At 38.5% G+C, this 23,845-nt stretch overlaps 1 protein-coding gene across 3 annotated transcripts; it reads right to left on the bottom strand.

The window, feature by feature from the left end:
- Nucleotides 1-25: 25 nt before the first annotated feature.
- AGTR1 (angiotensin II receptor type 1) lies at nt 26-23,184 on the bottom strand. 3 transcript variants are annotated; one of them, XM_062602892.1, is made up of 3 exons: nt 23,053-23,184; nt 18,211-18,354; nt 26-2,201 (listed from the first exon to the last, which is right to left on the bottom strand). In XM_062602892.1, exon 3 carries the CDS (start codon nt 2,146-2,148, stop codon nt 1,069-1,071), a length of 1,080 nt encoding a protein of 359 aa, XP_062458876.1. In that variant the 5' UTR covers nt 2,149-2,201; nt 18,211-18,354; nt 23,053-23,184; the 3' UTR covers nt 26-1,068. The 3 variants fall into 3 exon arrangements, with proteins under 3 accessions (XP_062458876.1, XP_062458874.1, XP_062458875.1); XM_062602890.1 differs by having other exon boundaries at nt 18,237-18,354; nt 23,053-23,183; XM_062602891.1 differs by lacking the exon at nt 23,053-23,184 and having other exon boundaries at nt 18,237-18,710.
- Nucleotides 23,185-23,845: the final 661 nt, after the last annotated feature.

Here is a 23,845-nt window from a genome sequence, read left to right as displayed (position 1 = left end):
AACTGTAATATAAGCATTGTCACGCTTTTGCTTATCAGAACGTGAATTTATTTAATGTCCAGGAATGTGAAAAACTGAATAGATGGTAATTTCTCTTGCTGAGTGCACTGGTTATTACACAAACACAGCTTTGTTTTCTGATCACCTCTGTCCCAGAAATCCTTTTCAAATACAGAATTTTACTTTTAGTCTAAGACTATGGAGTCAACCACCTCCATAAGTGATGTTCTTCAAAGTCAGTGTGTCATATCACGAAGAAAGACTGAGTGAACCCTGTTTCTTTTGTGTGTGTGTATATATATACTTTTATACTGCTATAAAAATACTCACTGGGATATAGATGTACATTTATGAAGCAATGGTTGAGAACCAAATAGGAATATAGGTTTAAAAATATATTTCATCTATATTTAATAAATAAATCTGCATTTTATTGCATATATTATGAAAAAATTTGCCATTTTAAAATTTAAAATAGTAGCATAAATCAGAATGAGACTAATTTCAAGGACCTTAAGTTTCCTTTTGAGTTTAAAATTTGGCCTCTCTATATAGCATATATTTGAAAATACATTATAAATATGACAATATGACGTCATTAAAAAAAACAAAAACAAAACCAAAAAACAACAAAACAAGCAGTGTAGCTCCATCAGCTCCTTGAACAAAATTCAGAATAGCTCATCTCAGCGCAAAAGAGGTCCTTCATAATTCATGTAACTTATACAAGCTTTTTCTTTAAAAAAGACCTCTGAACTTAAGTTAGGAGTTTTCTCTACCCTTTGTCTGTAGTTCTGAGTAAATGGCAGGATGCTGGCAGAAACTGTGATGTGCCTTTCCACCATTAATGTTGCTTTCAGTAAAGAAAAACAAAATGAGAATCCAGCAGTCCTCTTCACAATGTGAAATAAAAGGCCACTGCTAAATCTTTACAGTATGATTTCCCTGAGGTGATCTAATGTTTCCATAATGAGCAGTAAGCTGTGATGTTCAGGACTGCAGATGAATTTTGTCATTCTTGCTGCTTCGTTCACCAGGTTGTTCAAAACCAGCATATTGCAGGACACATCATTCAGTGTCAAAAGACCCAGCAGTCTTTTTAGTGTGTAAGCGTATATTTTCTGGTGGCCGATATGAGAGGGAGCTCATTTTTGTTGTTAGGCTTGGATGTGCGCTGACATTTGGTGGAATGTATTTTATTAGCTGAAGGAAGTATTTTTTAAAGTTTTTTCCAAAAAAAACATAAAAAAATGGATTCAAACAGTTATTAAAGTAAGCGATGCAAATGGTGAAGGGCATAGCCGTATCCACAATATCAGTGATTTTGCAGTCTGTTATTACATGTAATTGAATTAATACATCCAGAAAAGTGAACACTTGATGAGGAATCCAGGAAAAGAAGAAGAAAAATACTATTGCCACAATCATCTTAAAAATATCATCATTTCTAGTCTTGTTTTTTTGAATTTGATATGCTTTCTTCAGGGTCTTCCAAATTAAGGTGTAGCTTGTTAATATGATCAGAAAAGGAATCAAAAAGCCCAGCAGATTTTTGGATAAGCCTAACCCAACCCGGAGCGTTGTGTTATTGTTGTCATACCGAAAACCGCAGACTGTCATATTCAAGTTCTCAGCAAAGAATATATTACGGTGAATGATGACGGGCAAACTGGCCACACCAGCGAGAAGCCAGATGGCAATGCAAGTCATTCTGGCAACAAACATAGTACGTCGAATTCGGGACTTCACTGGATGTACTATGGCCAGGTACCGGTCAATACTAAGGCATGTGAGGAGGAACACACTGGCGTACAGGTTGAAACTTATCCCAGCTGATGCTAACTTGCATAAACAGTTGCCAAAAGGCCACTGGTACTCCATGGCCGTGTAGGCTGCCCAGAGTGGCAGAGTTATGAGAAAACACAAGTCAGCCAGTGCCAGGTTTAGAAGAAAGATGCTGGCTACTGTTTTTAATTTCATGTAGCAGTAAATGACAATAACGACCAGGCTATTCCCAAATATGCCTATGATAAAGATGATGCTGTAAACAGTTGGAACCATAATGTAGATATAACTGTGCCTTCCTGAAACGGGACAGTCAACATGGATTCTTTTAATGGTTTCTTCAGTGGAATAATTTGGAATCATCTTGACCTTTTGAGCTGTAACCTAGCTTCAAGGAGAAAATACGAAGTTCACTCCTAGGAGGGGAAAAGAAGAAGAAAATATTGTTCATGACAGGGATTTTATTTTTAAAAAGTTTAAATAAAATGTCAAGCTCTTTTCATTGTGTATAACACAATGCGTCAATGTTTTTGAATTTAAAAATAAGCCATCTTCAAGTGTCTTCTCAAACAATCTCAATCACTGGCATTCCTGCCCATGGCAGGGGCGTTGGAACTATATGATCTTAAGGTCCTTTCCAACCCTAACCATTCTATGATTCTATGATAATTGTTGTTTTAATATACACTTTGCAGAATAAAACAGCAGTGAGAATGTTAGGAATTGACTGAACACTGTCTAATTCTTTTCAACATGTATGAAATCTAACGCTTCTTTCAATTACAAGATTCCAATTTAAAATAAGACTGGTTAGTGAACATACGTCATGAAAATATAATATAGACTCAAAATAAATTCAAGATTAGCAGGTTATTTTCTTTCCATAAATATGTGATATATGTAATGAACAAAGTTATTCAGATATCTCAGAAAATACACTTAAGCACTCTGAATACTAGTTCATCCTGTAAATGCAAAGTCTAATGCATTACAAAAATAAGTGAATACAGATGAGGTATTCATTTTGATCTCTGATGTGAATCACTAGAATTTTTTTCTATACATTAAGCTTAATCCTTTGAAACAATTTTTACATCACAGAGAGACTAAGACACACAATCTAGTGTTATGTTGTACCACAAATACCTTAAATATTCAGAAGTTGCCTAGCTCCCCATCTGGCTTGGAACTATAGTATTTAACTACTAATGAGAAAAAAAAAAGATGTGAAAATCAAGACACATGCAAATTTGTTGCACATTAGTAACTGCAGAAAAGTTTAAGAAGGGTGCAAGGGGAATGAAAATTTATTTTGCCTTTTCAGTTACTGAGAAGTTATGTTACCAGGAGCTGAAGTTGTAGTCTTAGTGTATGAAAAATATTTCTAGACTGTATTAAGTGCATGACAATGGTATGAAATCTCCTTTATGGGGCACCTGTTTGGTTTGCCGGGGCTTGTGTGTTCTGCAAGAATGATTTCCTTATTAATGATTTTAGGAAGCAAGTAATATGCTCTTAAGTAATGTTTACACGAAATCTTTTCAGGATGTACAAATAGTCTTCCCTCAAAAACAGTCATAATTTTAAAAACTAAAATAAAAAACTGGTAGCAGAGTAGTGTTTATTGCTGGCTGCAGGAGCCTGACAGCTGTCAGCCAAACCCAACTTGCCCTGTCTCAAACACAGATAAAGTGAAATATGTTGGTGTTAAAAAAAACAAAAAACAAAACAACCCCCCAAAAAAACCACTAACACCCAAAGCCCCACCAAACAAAAGCACAAACATAAAAAAAAAAACAAAACAAAGTCCTTTTATGTAGATAAATATACATGCCCCAAGGCTCTGGGCAGTGCAAACACATTCAGGAAGAAAAGATGCCTGTCATTACAGAAATATTGCCTATGTTGTGACTTAGGTGGTTGCTCATTATCTGCATTGTGCAGCACTGACTTTTCTGTTAACTGCAGAATGCTGCTGTTAAGTGTTTGACATGCTCTTGTTGGGAGACAAACCTTACTGCAGATGTACCATCTCCTTAATAGGCAAGCAAGGCACAGGCAGAGCCCACACAGGAAGTATGAAGTTGAGGCAGGAACTGAACCCAGAACATGGATTGCAGGCAGAATCTTGTGATCAAGGTCACCCTTTGGCTCTCTATTAGCTTTCAGAGACTTGATATTTCTCTGTCTTAGCTCACATTCTATTATGTGTTTGCATTAATAAGCTGATTCATTTCCATAGAGCTGTGGGTAATCTCAAGATTTAGGTTCTTAATAATTCTATCAAGTTTGGAATATCTAGTTAAATGCAGTGAATAAAGCCTCTGTCAAGATGTGCAATATGACACCTCCCAGTAGCTCAAATTCATTCTGTGAATTAGTCCTGCTGCCTCAGCTGGTACAGATGCCTCAGTGACTAGCTATTTTTGACATGTTTTAGAAAGTTAAAAAGTCGAGCAAATACAGCTGGCACGAAGAAATGTACACCATTCTGATCACACATGTCATTGTAATGCAAAGCTTCCTAACTTTCAGACTGTGCCAAATCTAGAATACATGTTGTTTGGCTCTTTGGAAGGTCATGTTATCCACAGGACAGGGAGAACCACAATAAAAAGATTTCAAGATTTCTTATCTCATCCTTTGGTTGTGAAAGTGCCCAAGGAGATTTGACAATAACTGATGTGTTCTGCAACATCAAGGTCTGGCAATATTTGCCCTGTCCCAGCTACATGTTAGTGCTGTTTGATCTACTCATTATCATAGCCTTTGCTCACTTACTTAGATACTGAGATTACAGCTGAGAATTCAGCCCTAAGAAACTAGCGAAGTCTCTACTAAGAAAATTACCCACTGCAAGTTACACCTGCAGTAAAGTGGATCAGGGTCCAGTTGAGGCTGATCAAGCCCTTTCTCTGTGATCAGATTAACCCAATGGCGGTGCCATTTGGCAAATGCATCATTCTCTGTGTGAACTAACTGGCAGATTATGTGGCTACAAGGCAAACGTAGCTGATGATGATTACTCCCCCTTTGATGGGATTTTTTTTGCAAAGCAGTAGATGCCAAGGCACCTTTCTCATGGTCAGTTCATCCACACCTTCAGTGTGCTGTGTTCCATTGTTTAAATTGCAATTTCCCTTTTCTATCCACATGGTGGCCTGTATTTTTTTCATGCCAGTAGTAGCTTTAGTGGATATAATTAATAGCAGATATGCCTCCAAGAAACTCTTATAATGATTATATTTTCAGAAATGTGTTAAAATAAAAAATAATTGAGTTGAGAAACTTGTGTCTGGTGCTCTAAGGTACTGAATTCTCTGAGCTTACTTTGGAGTGCTTGGGAAGTAAAAAAGGCAGACCAATTCCCACAAATAACCAGGAATTTGGTCAAGAAATAATATAATAGTTTGATTTATCTCTGTAAGGCCCTGTAGCCCTTTTGGAATTAAAGGTTTTGGTGTAACACTTAAGTCAGTGAGTTGCGCAAAGGATGTGCTTGGTATGTTACCAGTTTTAAATTACTAAGGAATTATAATCAATAAATAAAGAAATCCATCACTACTTTTGGTAAATAAAAAGGAAGTGGGAATACATAGTGTGATTGCTTTTGGATAAATAGATATGAGTTGCCATATGTGTATCTGAAAACAGTTTGAATGTTGCTGTGAGAATGAACCTTATAAGAGCTTTACATATGAAATGCAGTGAGGAAGGCGCTGTTAATACCAAGCTGAATTTTTAAGTTTCCTGAAAATTTTAAAGTTTCAGAGCTTGCCTCAGGTAGGTCTGCTGCCTTGAGGGCATCTCTGACTTCAGAGCTTTAAGAAAAGCTTCAACACATGAGAAAAATGTGATTTGTTTTAGAAGGCATGGGCCCATAGCAGTGCCAAGTGACGAGACAGCGCACCTGTGGTGATGTAAACTCCTTACAGGCAATGATTTCTTTTCTGTACCACTGTCATTTTTGCTGTTATTCTCACAGCTCACCTGCTTGTCCCAAGATCCAGCAGATTGTTTAAAACATTACAGGAATAGATGACTGGTGCATCTTTATGCTGCCAGAATTCACCAGAGCAGGTGAAACCACAGGCCAGTTAAATGCAAGTACTGAAAATATGCACATTGATAATTCCATTTGAATCATCTCAAATGACCTGAGTTAAAATATGATAATTGGATCATTTTAAGGCTGATACAAAAGGAGCTTTTTCTTAGAGTATTGATGTGACTGTGAATGGTGTGGCAACATCAATCTCAAAGCAAATTATCTGGTGAGCAGCAAACCCCTGTTGTATGTTACTGTCCTGGCTGACCTTTTATCTTTTTTAATTACAATGATTATAATAAGTCGCTGGTAATGAAATGCTTCAGACTGCTCTACCAACCACTATTTACCATGCCATTCGTTGCTTCTGTTGGGTGAACGTGCATCCTAATTAACCTCCTTATGGAAACAAGGAATGCTGAGCCCATGCAAGGTAAACAGCACTTTGCCAACTGAAAGATTAAGAGAGCACTGACTGTGGCTTTCTGTACGAACTTCATCAGCTATAAATAGGCAAGCAGCTGTCACAAGCCAGATTTAAAAAAAAAAAAAAAAAAAGTGGTTTTGCTGTTTGCTTTGAGGAAGACTAAACAAACTTAGGGTGACCAACCTGCCACAGCTGAGCCACCTCACCAGTAGGTAATGAGAGGGTTTTTTTCTTCTGATGGTGGATTATTTGCTTTTCTTACAAATGAGAAGGTATTGCAGTGTTTAAGAGGGTGATGCATTCTATTTTTATATGAAATTACTGCACAGGGAGAACAGAGGCTGAAAAATGTTTGGAACAATATGTTCAATACAGTAGCTGTGTTTACTGGTTGCATAAGCTTTTTTCATTTATCTTTAGTCCTCCCCTTTGCTAATTTCTACTTCTTTTTTCCTAATTGCTGAGAAACTAATGACATTTTCTACATGCTTTATTTCAGAGCCTTTTTTTCCCCCCGCTTTATCCAGCAGAACAACCCACTTTATCCCTGTTGCCTTAATTAATATAATTTCTTCTACTTCATATGCTTACTTCAGCATCTTCTCTGCTTTCCTGGAGTTCCTGAGTAGTACCACCACTGTGAAGCCATAAGTTTACGTTTCTCCTAGCCCTTATTTCTGCTGCTCCTTCTAACCATCTTTATTCCCCATTCATGGCTTTCCTACATGTTTTTAGTCAAGTTGATAGGTGAAATGCAGAGGGTGTGACAATGCAAACACTGGGGCAAATAAAGGCATGTTAATTCGAACTGTCATGGCCTTGCAGTGTGCATAGGCCCCCTGTCATCTCTGCCGTATCTTCCACAGAAGTCAGTGTCTGACTTCATGGTAAATGACAATAAATCAAAATATCACTGAAATAGAACTGCAATAAGCAGTATGGGACCAAAACACTGTTCATGAACACATGAACATCAGTTCATAAGCACACAGAACAGAAAGCTTCAGAAGATCTGTATTAGTAACTGTCAGGCTGGCTGTTGCTTTCGCAATTTTTGCATCAGGAGGTGGTCTGACACAAGAACAAACAGAATTTTCAGGACCTTGTACTGGCCTGGGCATTTTTAATAGCTGTTCTGGTCAGTCTTCCATGAAGCAACTGCCAGTCTGTTGAAACTGCTGTTAATTTTGTTGTGTTTGCTTTTTTAATTTGTTTATTTACAAGTATTTATCTTTTAAATTCTCTAACCTATATGGGCATTCTTCGTGTCTTCCCCTTTCAGGAGCTGAAGCTGGTCTGCTTCATTTGTGCAAGCTCTACATGGCTGGAAAATAACTGTCTGTGATCTTTTTAGGATCCGGTTTTTCTATAATATCAAAACTCCAAATTGCTTATTACTTATTTAGTGCTAGCGGAGGACCAGTTATTGATACCTTGTAAATGTGAACTGTTTATGTACTCTGACCTTCTCTGTAAGAACTCCTCTGTATTTATTTCCTCCAGCACACTTCAAAAGAATCTGTCCTTCTGTATCATGGCTTCATATCTTATTCTGAAAAGAATGAATGTGTCTCTTCTGTTTGTTTTCACAGACTATTCTGATTAATTTTCCTTTCACTTCCCCAGTCTCTTTCAACTGTGCTAGGTTTCTGTCATAAAATTTAGGTGAGAAAAGGACAGATGAAGGGACCTTTTCCCCTGGGAAAAATCAATGCTTGGGGAATGACTGAACGGTGGAAGTGGGGAGATGTGTAATTTTGAATAATGGGGGGATGTGTAAAAGGAAAGTAACACGGTTAAAAATAGTGACATTTAAATTGAAGTTTAACTTGTATAATATATATTTCAACCACTAGAGGTCTGTATTTCCTATTTTAAAGTAAGAGAATTGCTTTATTTTACATTTCATCACTTTTCAAAATATCCTCTTCCTTCACGATTATTTATGATGCAAACAAAAGGAAAAATACCTATCACTCAGCTTCTGCATTTATGTGAAGTATAACATACCACAGTGAAATATTTTCAGTTTATTTTACTATCTACTAGCTTACATTTAATTTTCTTTAATACTTTCCTCGTTTTGATAACCTTCAGTCCAATTCTTGCACCTCTAAGTCATGGAACAAGATCCTTTTATTTTTTCAAAGACATATGCACCTTAAATTCTCTAATATTTCTGAACCAAATTAAAAAGAATATTTTTAAAGAGAGACTAAAAGTATAGTTTAACAATGCAGATGAAGAAATAGTGACATATACTCATTAGACTAAAAGATTATTTTAAAACTAACTAGTTACTGGCATGTTGTTAATCATACAACTCTTTTTCCACATATTGGCAAGGGCGGTATTCTTGAAAGTAATTCTAAGTTAACTTGACTCAAATATGTATTCTTCTTTTCGGAGGAAGGTATTTTTATTATTGAAAATGCCAATTCAGAACTACGTTTAATCCTTCACTTTTTAAAGTGATTTTTTTGAAATTGAAAAGTAACATGAGTCTACACATTTTTTTGTTATCTAAATGATGATTTTTAGACCTCAAGCACCACATATTTCATGAATTGTAACACATTTCACAATCTGAAAATGAAATCATATTTAATGCTTTTTAGCCCCTCTCTTCCCACCTCATTTACACCTGGGTTTGTCATTACCCCTTTGGACAGTGTCAGTGCATAGTGATGTGTTAGCCTGTTTCAAATTATTTAGATGAATAGTTCTCCAACGCTAGTAAGGGCAAACAGTTTTCAATCAGGTAGAGAAGGCTGTTAGTTTTATGGTGGCATCTATTTTATTGAAACAAGTATATGAACAAAGTAGAACCAAAAAAAAAATATTATTATTGTCCTAAGTCAGATAAGCAGAAATAATTTGTATCTTGTCCTATATTTGTATCAAATTGTTTATAGAATGTCAGTGTACCTCTATGCACTTAAGGTCTGTTTGGGTACAAGCATCTGACATATCTTGAAGCTGCTAAAAAGGGAGCATTTAGAGAGAACAGAAGTGATATTTTGAGATAAAAAACTAGCAAGCAGCTGGCTAGATTTAAAACACAGACTAAAGGAAACTAATTTTCATTTGCACACTGAAGGATTTTGTATTAGAAATGAAAGTGGCAAAAATCGGCATGTGAAAGGCCACCTCTAAAACACTGATATATGTGGCTGTGCAGTGATGAATAAAATCTTCCCAGTACATTAAATGCTTAAATAATACTACAATGTAATATGTGACTAATTTCCTGTATCCTCGTTTTAACAACCCACAGTATAATCATGTTAGAATTTTAGCAGTTGCAGCAACAATGAAAGTTTGGACTATTTTTTGCATAGTCTCATCGTACTTAGAGAGTCCAGAAACATTGGAAATATTTCTTCATGCTACTAAGTTCTTTGGCCAAAGTTAACTCTACCAATTCCCTCTTTATGTTGGGTATTCTTCCAGAAGTTAGGAAATACTGATGTACATATTTGTATAAAATGTTACTTGCAGATGTTAGTGCCAAGGCAGGATTACTCAACTTCACTAGAGTTTCTCAACCTCACTAGAACTTAGTGGTTTAGGGAACACTAGAATAGTGTTTACTATTAGATTAGAACAGATTGAGGCTTTTTTTAGTGCAAAAATTTGTTGATTGATTGATCCACAGAGCACTCATTAGCCAAAAGTCTTTCAGTTAAGTTTCAGTATTTTAGTTGATGGGTTTAATTTTTCAGATTTTTCAGGTTTAGGTTTAAAAGTAAATACTGTTTTCTGGAAGCTTTTCCTTTGTACACTCATAATTTTGTTCTCTGCTGTCAAGGGGAGGAAAAACATTCTTTGGTTCAAGAAAAGTTGAACTGGACTCCAAAACACTGAAGGATTAACCATTCTCAACATGCAATGTATTTACCTAATCTCTTGAGGAAGATCATGGAGGTGATGGTCTTAGACATCACTGGTTCTGGCTTGACAGTGCACCTGATACTCCAGATAGCTTAGATTTTTCCACAAAGTTTTCTGATCTCTTTCCTGCGTGCTTACCCACCAGAGCAATCTCTATTTTCTTTCTTTGACCAGTGCTGCATAATGTGTTGGCGCCTCTCTGGGGTTTAATATGTCTTAGGTATTATGTATCTTTAAGATAGATGAACATAATTTTATATTCACAGTAACTTAAAACTGAAAAGTTAATTAAACAAAGTGAAATATATTTCTAGCTTAATAATTTAGTACTTCTGAAACTAAACATCAAAAGGCTAAGCTTCAGAAAAGATAATGTCTGAAAAGCGAATCTCCTTGTGCTAGTCACCTCTGTTGCTCTGTCTTGACAGGAATGAAGATCATCTTTTTCTTTTCTAGGTTATCAAACCTGTAGCTGAATTAGTATTTAAATATGAAAAATTGTTATAGCAGGTGGCAGTCACTCTTCTTGTTTATATCACAAGGTAAAGAACTGCCTCTTTTTCCAAAAAGAGACTGAAGAGCCTTAGACTCTTGAAATGAGACTTTGAAATGAGGACATTAACTATCACCATCAGTCAAGCACAGAGTTTTGTTCCTCTGTTCTAACCAGGCAGCTTACCAAAAAGGATGACAGGCACCTTCTTAGGAGCTAAAAATTATCAACAACCAGCAGGCTAACCTAAAGTCCGCTTACCAGCGACATGTCATTTCCTCATATTGCTAACAATGCCATCTACTGCACATTAGAGCCTAGAATCACAAATTCCAGGAAAAGGTTCATAGATACCAGGAAACAAAAAATAAAACTGTTTCAGATCAAGGCAGGGCTAGAATTTCTATTTTCAGCATTGACATGAGAAGATTTCTGAAGGGCAACACAACATAAAGCACTGTTTCATTATGAATATACAGCTAACTGCACATTCATAATTTCAAATTTGATGCCTGGTTATGTAGTATCTTTAGGGCATTTGGAACTACCGGGAAGAGTCAACAGTTAACAAGAATTAAGCTATCAAGTCCCAGAACGAATAAAAGTGAGATTAGTTTGAGCTGTGAAAGGTTACATGCTGCACAGTTACTTTCTCTGAGTGACAGTAAACAAATGGATTAACACATTTCCTTTATTGCAGCTGGAATTGCCTATATAAAATATAGTGTGCCCCGTGTGATCATTTTTAATAAAAGACAAATAAAACTCAGATTTGCTAAGCGCCAGTGAAATCATCTGATGGATTTTAAGTTTCTATTCTGATAGCTTTGTTCCATGGAATAAAAAGTTTTAAAGTATTCTTTTTTTAATTACACAGCAGTGCACATCCTACACAAATGCAGCTTCTGGATACCTAACCACACACCTAAAATTTCTATTGGCACCATTATTCCCATATGGAATGAACCATAAGCTTCTATTGTGAACTCCTCCAAGCTGAGCAGTAAGAGAATTTACACTAATTCTGGGCTTCATCCAGATCAATATTTCAGCCTTATATTTTAAAGGCTGTGGAGAGGCAAGAGAAAAAGAAACAAACTTGGTGAAATAAAAAGCACTCCCTAAAAACACACCTCATCATGTCCTCTTCTAACAGAACAGAGATCAGATACAATGTGATCATAGGAAAAAAAAAAATTAAAAAAAAAATCACAATTTGACTTACTGGACATTCCATATACCTATTAGTCTGTCTTTAAGGTTACACAGTCGTCTTCACTGAAGCGTGTGGGTGCCTCCCTAAGTACATGAAAATAGCAGTAACAACTGTTCTTCCTTCCCAGCTTGTAGGAGAAATACTGTGTTATATTACTGTGATTTCAAGCATGCAGAGCTTAATAAGGGGTTGCAAGACATTTTACATGCTGTTTTAAGTATCATTGGTCTCTGGTCATCCTTATTTCTTCCTGGAGGTAATGTTTTTCTGCATCCAACACTGAAAGAGTTCTTAGTTTCATTGCCCATATCTTCTCAGTTTTAGCCAATAGTCAACTGGCTCAGCAGAAGCTGACTATTATCTGGAGTGGCCTTTGGGGGGCAATAAAGGCTACTTCCACAAATTGCTATGAATGCAAGACAGAGCCTTTCTCTTCTACTATTGTTCAAGGAAAAGACAATGTTCTGAGCAGCACAGAGAGACATCTAGGCAATTAACTTGGTGCTTTGCTGCTGTTTAACAGTATTTGAATTTATAAATACAATAATTTCAGCTCTAGATGCAACTTGTAGGTCCCAAATGTCCCAATAATTGCTGAGGCCAGAACTGGCTCTAACAGGAATAAACAATATTTGCGTGTAAAGATCTTTACAGAATTGAGTATCTTTCGGCTTTTTGTGCTCATTTTGAAATTCAAAACTATTGAAAAGGTGTCAATATGATTATCAAACTGAGAGAATCTCCAGTGCTCAAGGAAAGGGAAGTTTTCTGATTTCTCTTCTTATTGACATGATCTCATTCTGAGATTAAACCAGCTGACTTGTCTATACTTCAGCCACTTGCTCTTTCTCGTTTCACTCAGGCATCAAGAAACTTGCCTTATAGCTATGTTAGTCTTCTGATGAAACACTGTTTCCACTGCAAGCCTTTTAGCTTTACAACTGCTTGAAAACAGAATGTGTGTAGTCTACAAATATCAAAGATCCCCCAGCAGAAATGATTAATTTCTATTATCTAAAATACTGGAAAGGTTTGATGCTTTGGAGTGCTACTGCAAAAAGCACAGACGTTTGTAAGAGGGAAGCTGCTTTTGCTAACTTAAAAAGCCCATAGTTACCATATGGTTTTTACCATGTAGATTTTACAAAGCTCCTGAAACTTGGCCAAACTTTGAAAAACCTAGCCACACTGGAAGGGACGATGTAATCCTACTGAGGAGGAGGTCTTTTTACAAGGGCAGGTAGCGACAGAACAAGGGGTAATGGCTTTCAACTGAAGAAGGAGAGATTAGGTTAGATATTAGGAAGTTCTTCACTGTGAGAGCATTAAAGCACTGGAACAGGTTGCACAGAGAAGTTGTAGATGCCCTACCCCTGGAAGTGTCAAGGCCAGGTTGGACGAGGCTTTGGGCAACTTCATCTAGTGGAAGGTGTCCCTACCTCTGGCAGGGGGGCTGGAACTAGAAGATCTTTAAAGTCCCTTCCAACCCAAACCATTCTATGAAATCTTTGCTTCTTTAGAGGTTATGAATTGCATTCTGAGATTTACCATTTGATGATCATAGTTATGGTGTAAGTAATGTTTGAGGACCTTGAGAGTAACAGCTACTCATGTAGATTATGGCTTGTAGAACTGAGCCCCAAAATATTAGTGTCTCATAGGGATTTCTTGCTCACAACTACTGCTTTGTCTTGGACATGAGAGGACATGTGTATGTATTTTCCTCACAGTTTTTGCAGCACATAAAACTCTAACATGCTGTTGTATTTTAATTTGAAGCCTAAAATATTAGAAATGTGCATCACTTAACATGGTGGCTGGCCAAAGCAGTTTCTGCGACAGATTCTTCTACAGGGATGTGGTGTACAGGCACACAGGTTCACTTCTCCTCTAGACTCACTCCCCTACCTCCCATGATGAAGATTCTCCACACTTGCAGCTTTATTAATTGAAATGAGCTAATGACAAAGGTAAATGTTTTTTACAGGCAGCTGTACTGCAATGTGATGTGTGTGAAATATTGTGTCATGAAACCTGGACTTCTTCTGCTTTTTGGTCCAGGCAAAAAAACCTGTGGTGAACAATAAAATGTCTCACAAATTCTGTGAAAAGTGTTAAAATAACAAAACTGTCATATTTTATTAAAGGATGGAAAATAAGTATTATAATGGAGAGGCAAGAGAAAAAAAAAGGGGTGGGTGGGAGGTGACACACCAAAAAACAGTATGGCCAGATAAGGGCTGGTTATAAAAGAATGATATTACAATCTATGCTGTGAAAGGTCTGATCCTGGAGTCAGTAAGTATATGTGTACCAAGCTCTGTTTAAGCTTGTGCACTCTTGGTTATATTAGTGGCTGTTGATAATTTAGCAGAAAATGGGATTTCATGCATCTAAATTAGAAATGATAATATTCTAAAATGGTTAATGCATGAGTGATATGCACAGTAATATGCAAGCACTGTCAAAATCTTCTGTCACTGGCAGAGATCACAATAGAAAATTGAATGGGAATGCCAAAGCTGCAATTGTTTCCTCATAAACCAAATCACCTACTTCTGAGATAAAAGAACTTTTCTGAATCTAGGTGCAAATTCTTTGGCCTTATTCTGGTTTAGAGCTAGCTTTGGGTTTACAGCTAGCTTTAAGTTTACAGCTAGCTTTACTATGAAAGTCAGTGGTGTTACTATCATAAAGCTACTGAAAGTGATGTTTTAATTGAAGTTCCTGCTGATTCCTCCAGGAAAGGTGTTTGTAGAAAGAAGGGTAGGGGACATTGCTAGTAACTTAGCTGTGCAAACAAAGATGGGAGGTGATAAGGCTTCTTTATGGAAGTTAATCCAAGTTACCAAATTAATCCAACTAAAGGCTTCCTTGCTTTGTCCTGCTAGTTTATTCAGAGGTGATGATGTCATTTGCCTACTCTCCCACAGTTGTGTTACTCTCCTGTTAAGCCAGAAGATGCAGAGGCAAAAATTAACATCTGTATGCAGCTTAAGCCCCTGAACAACTTTCTTTAGTCAAATGTGAGCTAATAACCTGATGAGCAATGAATTCTGCAAGATAATATTAGTTCTACCTTTCTGGTACAAGGAAATGCCTTTCTCTATTTTCTTGTAAAACAGTAAGAAAGGTCCTAGAAGAGAGCTTATATACATGGATTTGTTGTGCACAAGTAATGCACATTCTGATGGGTGTGATATTTTCCTGCCATTAAGCAAAACCACCAGGGTGGAGTCATGACATTCCTCAGAGCTTTACAGGTTTAATACGCAGTCCCTTTTGCAGAATGTGCTTTTTACTTTTACTCTCCCTCTCTCCTCCCCACAAAAAAAGAAGTGTAAATTAATGAATTACAACCTTTAGAAATGCATTGTGCAAAGCAGTACAGTTACCTTCATATGCAATAATGGCTAATCCGTCAGAAAGTTGGAGAGAAAAGAAACACTTAAAATTCTCTACTTCTGCTGCAGAAATAGAGAGATGTCTGTTAAACAGAGGTGTTCCACTTTCTAATCTAATGGAAATTGGATGAGTTAGCTGAGAGTAGTTCATGTTGCACATTATTACCTAAAAAGACTTTCCCTCTCTAAAAACCTCTAACAAATCACATCTCTGTTTCCTACCTATCACCATTGCTGTTGGAGGGACTGATAAAAGCTTTTGCCTAAACGCAATAAAAACGTTAACTGAAAAACAAACACGCATGCAGATGCAGCATGTCTGTGTAGACACAGCCATACCTGTATCACTACAGTATCTGTTATGCCAACCCAAACTATTCTATGATTCTATGTTAACTAAACCAACTAATGTGGAAGTTTTATCACTACATTTCCAACACAACCAGTAGTGATTTTCACATAACATCCTTCTAGACAAAGCATTACAGCTCTGGGGAAAACAAACCTCACGTTGAACATTTTTATTTTTCTTTTGCCTTCAATCCGAAAAAATGTTTGTCTTACTGGAGAAGCAAAAGCAATTATATTGTGGGTTTCTGTGCAAGGAAATGGGTGCTAGATTTAACACCATTCAGAGGAAGCTTTGTCTTCCATGTCATACTTCAGCAATACATAATAGGATTTGGTTCGCTGTGTCTGATTGAGAAACTTGATTACTTTTCTTTTATACAATTAATTTAGATATCCTTACAGTGGGAAAATATCACACAATGGCAATATGCACCAGAAAAGACTTTTCTTCCTTAATGAGAATGTTGGGAACAGCCTGGAGGGAAAAGTTAAAAGACTGAAAGCAAAGGATCAGCATGGAGGCTTCTTAATGAATACCTCATTAGGGTCAGAGAAAGGGAACCAAAGGCAGAAAGGAAAGAAAACAGTATGAGTAACTGGTAAAGTACAAGAGTTTATTCAGACAAAAAAAAATCTTTTAAAATGGTAATGCAGCTAAGCCCAAGAGAAGTTAGTATCACTGTAACTGTTAGTAAGTATAAAGTGGAAAACATAGAGGTCTGATTGTGCTTTCACTTGCACAGAACTGCTGTTAAGGGCAGATCATTATGAGGACTAGAAGAAAATTTGAGTAGCCAGATATAAAGACAAACAATGTATCTGTGATTTTTGTACAGCTGGACTACTGAGGTGCTGAGGGGTTAATCAAAGACAATGAAAGGTCAAATACAGACACCTTAATCCATGCAAGTGAGAAAGCTATTATCACCCATGAAAAAACCAAAATACTGTGACGCTTAGTGCTTTGTCTGGAAGGCAGCACACTTAATAGAATGATACCAAAATAGATGTTCTGCCAAATTTGTACAGCTTGTTTTCTTGGGTTTTTTTTTGGTTTTTTGTTGTTTGTTTGTTGTTTTTTTTTTGTGGTTGTTGCTTTTGTTTTTTCCCCAAAGTAAAATTTATTGTTCTATTTTGAAAATAAAACTTATTAGTGAACTCCCTTCACTGTCCTGGCTCTGAGATGCTCCCTGGGGGTACTGAGGACCAGCAACAGAGGTAGCAAAACAAAGTAGGCTGTTACAGCCAGAGTGCCAGCTAAGCTATGATGCAATGAGCCAGTGCTTCCTCAACGAAGTGCAGTCTTTGTTCTCAAGCAAACATAACTGCACAGATGCCCAGAAAGGTAGCGAGAATTACTGACTGAGCTGAGCAAATGCTTGGATGCGTGGCTGTCTTCTACTGACATGATTTTTTTTCTCTTTATTTGATGGTATTTTTAAGAACATGGAACAGCATCATAAAATGTATCTGAAGGCAAACTTTTTTATAGAATCAGAGTGGTTTGGGTTGGAAGGGAACTTGAAAACCTAGTTCCACCCCCACCCCCACCCCCATTGGCAGGGACACCACTTTTGAAGAGTTTTCCTTTGAAGTGCTTTTTGGGAAGCTCATGGTTAAAGAAATATACTTTGCAAGAAATAAATCCTGATTTGAGAAACACTATAATTGCCTTATGATAAGCTGCTAATAACAAAGCCAAGAGGAAAACAACATAGACAGAAATCTAACAGCAGAGCTGGAGTCCAACTCTGAAAACATAGGTTGATTCCTGACCCATGCTTTCCCCTTCTGATTGTTGTCCATTAAGTAAAGAATCTGAGAAGGGAGGAAATTCTGAGCAGCTTGAGTAGCAGCAGACTAACTCGAGCTCAGTGTACCTTGGGGGAGGAGGGAGGAAAATGGTGAAAACTTTTAGGCTTGGGTAACAAGGATGAGGGGAGAAAGGTGAGAAGGTGAAAACTAATAGAAACTTGTGAAGAAAAAGATGAAAAGGCAACATACATCCTATAAACTTGGATTGGGAGAGGCATGCATGGTTCCTCAGTAAACAAGTTCAGGCTGTGTCTTTGTACATTATGTGCTGCCTGCTTCAAGCAAAGGGTCTGGCCAGGCTGTGCTGTTGCTAAAGCAGGGTTAAATGGAGGCTAACTGCCAACAGAACATTTTTTAGGGAAGTCAACTTGTGCATTTTTCTCCCTTGCGTAAGCCCCCCAGCATAAAAGTACAGCTGTTCAGTGGTTTTCTGGAATGTTTTACTATTTCCATGGGTCCCTCTGAGCTAGAAATGCTGAGACACAGAACTCTCATTCAGTGTATCCCTCTCAATTTTCAGAAAAGTGAGGGGACTCAGGAATGCTGTTTTGTTTTCTGTTTCTGGTCTTATACTTCATCTACTGATTATTAGAGTCTACTAGCCAAATCTATCAGTAGCTGACAAACTTGTATGACTTAGAAGTAAAGGAATAGGTGAATTAGCTGAAATGAGGTGTTTGGTGAAATTATTCTTTTTTCTGGCCTTCACTCTAATTATAGCTTTCATTTCAAACAGTGAAATACTTTCTGAATATTGACCTTGCCCAAATTCAGTACCTGTTTCTTTAGAGGTTGGCAGTTACCTTTTGCTGTAGCCTGCTTTTTGTCTTGTTTTCAGTCATGCCACTCACTGATCCATTGACAATCTGATCTCACTTTCCTGCTGTGAGGTAGTCTTCAGTTATTTCCCATTTTTTGTGCCTATAAGAGAAATGCCACTCAACTACAATAAAAGGAGATAAACACCACAAATAGTAACCAAGCATTCTAGCTAGCATTGTTATACAGCAGATACCTGGACAGTTTTGCTATCAAACAAAAACCAAATGGAATGAAAATTGTGAGACACCCGACAGACCAAAATCTGTAGTTCTTTCAGATGATGGTGCAATACAGAATACTAACAGCATGCCATTTGCAGCGTGGTATTTTCCTACCCATAGCTGAAATTCACTTGAAAATTCCAAGTAATTTTAGTATAATCCATCATTTATCTGAAGATAAGGACATAAATGATTGTGCCAGCCATTCTATTTCATACATGCTTTGTCTCAAAACAATCACTGTTCTTAGGACTTGCAGTCAAGATAGCATCTTTTCATTTGCTTGTTATAGCTGAAGTAACAAGTATCATTAATCCCCTTGTGTGTCAGATTTGTTAACTACCTAAAATGTTCAGAAATTACACAGATTCTTCTAGGGTACATCTGTCAAATCATAATTTTGGTTTTTTTTTTGCAAAGGATAAGTTTTAGAAGATGGTACAGAACATGGTATGTGTGCTCTGAATACAATGACTGTCTTGGTGAAAGTGATCTTAAGAGACAAATTTGTTGATGGAAAGGGAACAAAAAAAATAATATTGTGGTTGACAAAAGCTTACTGGCTTGCTTTTCACTGCAGGGTTTTTAGGACCAGAGGGAGACAGAAAATAACACTGTGGTTAGTAATTTCTGTGCAACAACAGCTGTATATAAGAAAACAGCTCTGCTGGAGCCTTTTGATCTTCAGGCTGCAGCATTTGGGCCTCATGCATGAGGTTTGTACACCTTTAAGCTCTAGAGTAAATTTTATTGCCATCTACTCGAACTCTCCAATATAGCTGAACTTGTCTTGGGTATACATGCCAAAATTTTAACTTTGCATAAAATTCTGATTTGAGATAAGTAGCTGAGGTTCAATTCTCAGCAATAATAACCTGTTTATTCCTGTTAGCATGGTGGAAGATAATCCTACAATAGTGAAGAAAACATAGCAAGTCTTCCCTCCACTTTCCCCTCTCTTAAGTGAACCACATTTACCATTTTGCTTTCAGAGCTCCATGAGATATCTAAAAATTTCTCTTTGTGATGCTCTGCAATTTTATCTTCCCTAGGTTCTCAAACCTGATCCTAACAATGCAGAGGCTGAGTTCTTAAAAATACCATAGTCACCCTTAGGACAAACTGTCCAAAAAACTGAAATGCTATCCAACGATACTGCTAAATTGTTAATTAATATTTGAGAGCAACACGTGGTAGAACATAACATCTGTGTCACTGCACTTCCAATAGAATTATTGTACAGCTGAGAGCATAAAGCACAAACATCAGCAGTAATCTAGAAGAGGATTGAAAACTGAAACAAGATTACCCAAAGAGTAGAGATTTAGGTTCATATGCAATAGAGCCTACAATACACACAGACAGCCATGGCCTGTTATGGCCAGGCTGTATCTTGACCCAGTCCTCCCAGTAAGCTGTAACTCTTACCATGCTTGCAATTCTGAAAGGATTCCAAGATTATACTTCTCTTTCTGTAGAAAGATGATGCTTGCTGGGTTGCCAGTAATCCCCCCCATTCCCCTGATTTAGCCATCTGGCTACTTTCTTCGGCATACCTAATATACTGCCAAAGCAGATCTAGTCATATGCCGATGAATCCTGATAACCTGTTTCCCAATTCAGCTCTAGGTATAACATATCCAAATTAAATTTTAGTCTATTTCTTCTCTTATTGAGGTGTCTCCTAGAAGATAACCATTAAATTCAGGTAAAAAAAGCACAACGTTAACCATCCAGTGTAAGCTGGACTTAGTATTTGATTAAAAGGGTGCATGTTCTTTATTCAAGTAAAGATAGAACATGACCTTTTATGAACCCACCAAGGCAGAAAAGAAGACTTGAAGTGTAGGAAACTTAGATACGTGCCAAGCACCCAGAAACAACAGTATCCTTCTCACAAGGGGATTAGATGCCCTAAAATGTGGGCAGTAATAGCCACATGAGAGATTAGCGATACTCCTGGTGACACTAGGAGGTTCACTCAAAAAGGTCCAAAGAAAACGAGAAGTAGTCAGCAAATGAAAGTGATTTGTGACTGCTTGAAATGTTTTCAACTAATACTATACTTTTGCAAAAACGAGAGTTTAACTAGGACAGTGTAATCAGAGGTTGTAGCTTATGTAACCTTAAATTACCATATTAATTATCGGAGCTGCACTAAGGAACGACAGGCAGTGCCAGAAGAGTGACTACCCAAATGTATCACTTTAACAAACACAAGATAGAACTGCCACAGTGCAGGAAAACGCAGTGACTGCCCTTTATCAGAAATAAGATTTTTTTAACAGGAATTAACTCTGACATATTATGTCCATGTCTGCAAACACAGTCCACACGTTTCTACAGAATTATTCTAGAAAGCGTAAATAAATCGCCATGTTTACATTCTGCATCTGCCTCTGTTTTTATAGTGCTACAAAGAGCAAAAAGAGATGAAATACATTTTAAGATATTTAATACAATTAGAGATAATATTGTTCATTCAGCAGGTAACACAAATATAAATCATCCATCTTCTTGTTCTAAGTAGATTGTAAAAAGTAGGTTGTGAGGTTGGGATGATTTAAACTGAAAGGCAGCACCCTCCTCACTTCTGCAGTGCTGCGGATACAAGCATTTCAGACTGGTATTTACTGCCTTTTAAACCAGTGACTTCCAGGTGAAGTTTGCACATGCTGTGCAACCCAAGCAAGGTACCGTTTCCAAGCAGGCAGGCAGGACACCTCACACCACACCATCGGAAGTGGGCACACCTCTGCTCTCCTCCAGTGTGAGAATTAACCCTTGTTTCTATCTACTACCTTGACAAAAGTAAGGTGAGAATGAAATCGACTATTTGCAAATTTAATGATAAATGTGACTCTTAACTGTACAGGGCTGCTTTTCTTTCTCAGTTTAGCAACAAAAACTAGGAAGCACTCCATAGCTGTAACTGATTTTTCTCTGCTATGTAGCTCAAGTTGTGGAGAGGAAAAGTGTAGAGAAACACCACAATCATTCTGGAAAGGCATACAATTAAAATTCTTAATATATGAAGGATAGCTTATTTGAAGGCACTTCACCATAGTTTTGAAAGATGCTGTAGTTTCAAAGATTATGGTGGTAACAAGCAAAATGGACTGCCACAGTCAGGAGCGTGAAACATTTATCTGACACTGAAACAGAGATAAAAGAGCCTTTCTATATCACCACGGTAATTACCTGCTCTACACCATATTCCATCTCCCTATTCAGGCAAAAATCTACTTATGTTAGTGGTGTGGGTTCACACAGGTCAAGCCCTCCCAACTCCCCCACTGAACAAAAGTCCCTCTTTACCCTCATCTCTTTTTTGGGGGTTGTAATTTTACTGAACCCGTTTACTAGTCCATGCCATGCTATGCACACAACACAACTGAAACAAGCACAGCTACTAATGGAGGGGACGGAAATTTACAGTGAAGTGTAGCACACTCTGGACAAAATCCTGCTGTCTCTTGCTGCTGTACATCTCATTAATTCTGGTGGGTTTGCAGAAATATATAAATGGGTGTCATGAATCCTGCAAATTTCCTGCCTGTATGTACTGTGATCCCATTAAGTTATGTAGTTACCAATATGCCACTGGACTTTCTCAGAAGAATATAGGGCTTGTGCACCTGTTAATAACTGGTAACATTTTAGGTGTTTTAATGTATGGAGAGTGGGAGGACAGTAAATATGTTACAGGAGCTCACCTGAACATGTTGAAGAATTCTAGTCCAGTTTCATTTTTAAGAATCCATGCTAAGTTTAAAATCTGGGAAAAAAAGAGGGGCGTTTAACTTTTACCAACTAAAATCTAATCTTTGGTTGCAGATCACATTTTTTTTTTTTTTTTAAATAGAAAATGGGTAAGTCTGGTTATGGAAAGCATATGCTACCCAATTTTGATGAAACCAATACCAGTTGCTAACCAGTGGAAGTTGTATTGCCTGTTAGACTGAAAACCAGATGTGTTTGTGTGAGTCTCAAAAATCATCAACATTGCCTTTAGTGATTTTTGATTAATTTATATCATGAGTTTAGCACAGTAATAGAATTTTCAAGTGCTCATTTGATCATGACCAGAGGTTAGCGGCTGCTTCTTGCAGGCTGGTGGGAAGAGCTTTCATGGTGAGAAGGTGTTATTGCCCCGGGTGCTGTACCTTCTGTCAGAGAGGGCATTTGATTTATCTTCAAAAAGGCATCTCCTGTTCTGCAGGACATGAGAGCTCACATACACGGCATGGCTGTGAGTCTGCAGAACATTTAGCTGTGTCCTAAATAACTATGGGGTGTGGGCTTCCCGAGCGGGCCTCGGAAGGCAAGCCTTCGAGGGGCACAGGGCTTAGGGGTCTGCGTTTTGCCCGGAACCGAGATTTCCTCTGACAACTTCATCTTAACAGTCTAAATTCAGCAGGAGACGCTATCGGAAGCCACCAACACCTTCCTGTCCCGGGACGCGGCAGCGTGTTCCCGGCGAGACGTGGGCTTTTTAACCGGCGCGACGGCAGGCTGCCGGCCGGGCTCCTAGAAGCCGCCCCGCGCCCGCGGAAGCCGGAGGGACGCGCCTTACCTGGCTCCGCGGAGGGCCTGCCCTGGGGCGAGGAGGAGTGGGAGCGACCACGGTTTTGCTGGGGCGGAGTGGGGCGCGATTCAGCCCCGACAGCGTTCTCCCTGTACCATGTTCGGCTCGGCTCGGCGCTGGACCCTGCGTGGTCTCTGTTCCCTCTGCGCGGCCCCTACATTTATAGCGAGGGGCGTTGCAGCACAGCCCAGCTCACCCTCTGTCTCTCCCCACCCCTCTCCCGGGACAGACCCCTCTTGACCCGTCTCCCTCTAAGTCCCCTACTTTCCCTACCCCCCTCCCCGTCCCCGTCTCCGCCCGCTGGCACGCCCGCATCCGCAGCCCCCCCCGCCCTCTGCGGGTGCGGCGGCGGCCGGTCCGCACGGGTCCGCCGGCAGCGAGGGACGGTCCAGGGTGGGGGGGACAGGCAGGACGGTGTCTCCCGGCGCACGGCATCGCAGGGCAGAGCCAACGCCCGGGCACCCGCGGGTTCTTTGGAGAAGGAGGACATCCAGCGCAGCGCAGGCTGGGTGGGAAGTGCGAGGGATGGGCATAGAACGCCCGTTGCTTCTTTTGCCTTCAACTTTCTGAAGTAGGGGTCTCAAGCAGTGTACAGACATTTCTTGTTTCTGTAGGAATCCCACAGGCCACCTGTAAGCCCAACTGAAATGATCAGATCATCTCTAGTGAAATCGTAATATACCTAGAACTGCCATCATGAATCTATCAAACTTTATTCTATAGCAGAAGGAAACAGGTATGTTAAGCCCCTTTGGAATACATGTCCTAGGAGGTCTGCTCT

This window comes from Pezoporus occidentalis, unplaced genomic scaffold, assembly GCF_034315485.1.
Source record: "Pezoporus occidentalis ecotype Australia unplaced genomic scaffold, CSIRO_AGI_Poc_V1 ctg8, whole genome shotgun sequence".
Lineage (NCBI taxonomy): Eukaryota > Metazoa > Chordata > Aves > Psittaciformes > Psittacidae > Pezoporus > Pezoporus occidentalis.
The sequence above is the reverse complement of the archived record's forward strand: the minus strand, read 5'-3'. Positions and strand labels throughout refer to the sequence as shown.